This window comes from Numida meleagris, unplaced genomic scaffold (genome assembly GCF_002078875.1).
Source record: "Numida meleagris isolate 19003 breed g44 Domestic line unplaced genomic scaffold, NumMel1.0 unplaced_Scaffold491, whole genome shotgun sequence".
Lineage (NCBI taxonomy): Eukaryota > Metazoa > Chordata > Aves > Galliformes > Numididae > Numida > Numida meleagris.
In genome coordinates, this window is record NW_018364707.1 from 4,640 (window position 1) to 6,199 (window position 1,560).

Below are 1,560 nucleotides of genomic sequence, written 5' to 3' on the forward strand. Positions count from 1 at the left end.
CCCAAGGTACATGGAGCAGGGATGAATAGTAGAAGTAGTGGAGGCAAGGGAGAGTTCTGGGGATGTATACGGGATGGAAGAGGAGGTGGGGAAACTAGAGGGGACGCAGATGGGATGAAAGCTGCCACCAGACACCAACCTGCAAGGGACACAGTCCTGGTCCCACACAGAGACCAAGAAAGTGTCACTGCTCTGTGTGTGTCAACCCATTGGGGACCCACAACACCACCACTCCTTGGGCACCACAAATACCACATGAGGAGGTGACATCACAGCATCCTGTCCACAAGAGGATCTGTCAGCAGCTCTCCTGCCTCTTCCTGTGCCCACTGCAGTCTCACTGTCCCCAAGCTGATCCTGCTTCATGGCAACAATGGTGCTGGGCCTCATCCTGGGTGAGTGACAATGGGGACGTGGTGCCACGGGGGTTGGTGGCCCTGTGTGAGACCAGGACCATGTCCCTTGCAGGTTGGTGTCTGGTGGCAGCCAGCAGGGCACAGCAGCGTGAGTATGGGGAGAGGGGGAGAATGGGGACATAGGGAGGGGAGCGTGGGGAGGGGTCCGTTAGAGGGATCGAGGAGGGTGTGCAGGGACAAGGCTGACTGGTGTCCCTTGTCCTAGTGCCCCCACCCTCCCTGTGGCTGCACCCCAGCCAGGGGGTGTCCCTGGGGGACACTGTCACCCTGCGCTGCCACCTGCCCCGGCTGGCTGCCTGGGTCCAGCTCTGGTTTAATGGAACTCTGAGATCTGACAAGGAAAAAGACGAGGAGCACAATACAGTTGAGTTCTCCTTGGTTGTCACAAACCTGGAAGACGCGGGGACATATCAGTGTCGGTACCAGGTGTCAGAGCCACTGTGGACATCGAGTATGAGTGACCCTGTGGAACTGGTGGTGACAGGTGAGGGCACTGGGGACAGTGGGTGGACCTGATTATTCCCTAAGGCCCAAGTCCCATCTCTTCTCCTCCCTGCACATGAACCACATCTTACCCCCCACTCAGCCTTTCCCTGAGCCCAGGGAACATGTGGCATTGGTGACCGATATCACCACCCAGTGCTGGAATGACTGTGGTGGTGTCACATTCCTCCTGCACAGAGGTAAATGCTCAGCCCCTACCCAGCACCAGGATCCCACTGGTGGGCACAGCCACCTTCAGCCACTTTGCTGGGACCCTGGCCTATGTCAGCACCAGTACGAGCTCCTAGAACATCAAGGACCACACATTTCTGTCCTCATGCCTTGTAGATAATGTGATGCTGCAGGTGACACGCATACCTGCAACCCATTTTAGGTCTGAGACCTCAATTTGTCTACCCCCAGTGTCACTCGTGGGTGGCACTGTCTCTGAATCCCAGCTCCGTGATGGTGACACCCAAACACCCTGACCCCACAGGTGCCAAGGGGCCATCCCGTGGGAACCTGGTGGTGGCGGTGGTGAGGGGCTGTGCTGCTGTCTTCGTCTTCTGCCTGGGCCTCTACTTCGTGCTTGATGCCCGCAGCCTCTGGACACAGAGAGATGAGAGCCCTGGTGAGGAAGGAGTTCAATGGTTTCCATCCC

The 1,560-nt window shown here is 57.7% G+C and overlaps 2 protein-coding genes across 5 annotated transcripts in view; one reads left to right on the plus strand and one right to left on the minus strand.

Annotated features, from left to right (window-relative positions):
- Nucleotides 1-6: 6 nt before the first annotated feature.
- LOC110391754 (natural cytotoxicity triggering receptor 1-like) lies at nt 7-958 on the plus strand. The gene is made up of 2 exons (XM_021383705.1): nt 7-504; nt 622-958. The coding sequence occupies exons 1-2, from the start codon at nt 456-458 to the stop codon at nt 930-932; spliced, it is 360 nt and encodes a 119-aa protein (XP_021239380.1). The 5' UTR covers nt 7-455; the 3' UTR covers nt 933-958.
- A 301-nt stretch (nt 959-1,259) lies between these two features.
- LOC110391753 (T-cell-interacting, activating receptor on myeloid cells protein 1-like) overlaps nt 1,260-1,560 on the minus strand; it is a 14,354-nt gene continuing 14,053 nt past the window's right edge. For 3 of the 4 annotated variants that reach the window (XM_021383703.1, XM_021383704.1, XM_021383700.1), the window contains one exon: nt 1,260-1,504. In XM_021383703.1, the coding sequence (XP_021239378.1) occupies nt 1,290-1,504 (215 nt within the window). In that variant the 3' untranslated portion in view covers nt 1,260-1,289. The remainder of the gene's footprint in view (nt 1,505-1,560) is intronic. The other variant, XM_021383702.1, reaches the window with a different exon arrangement.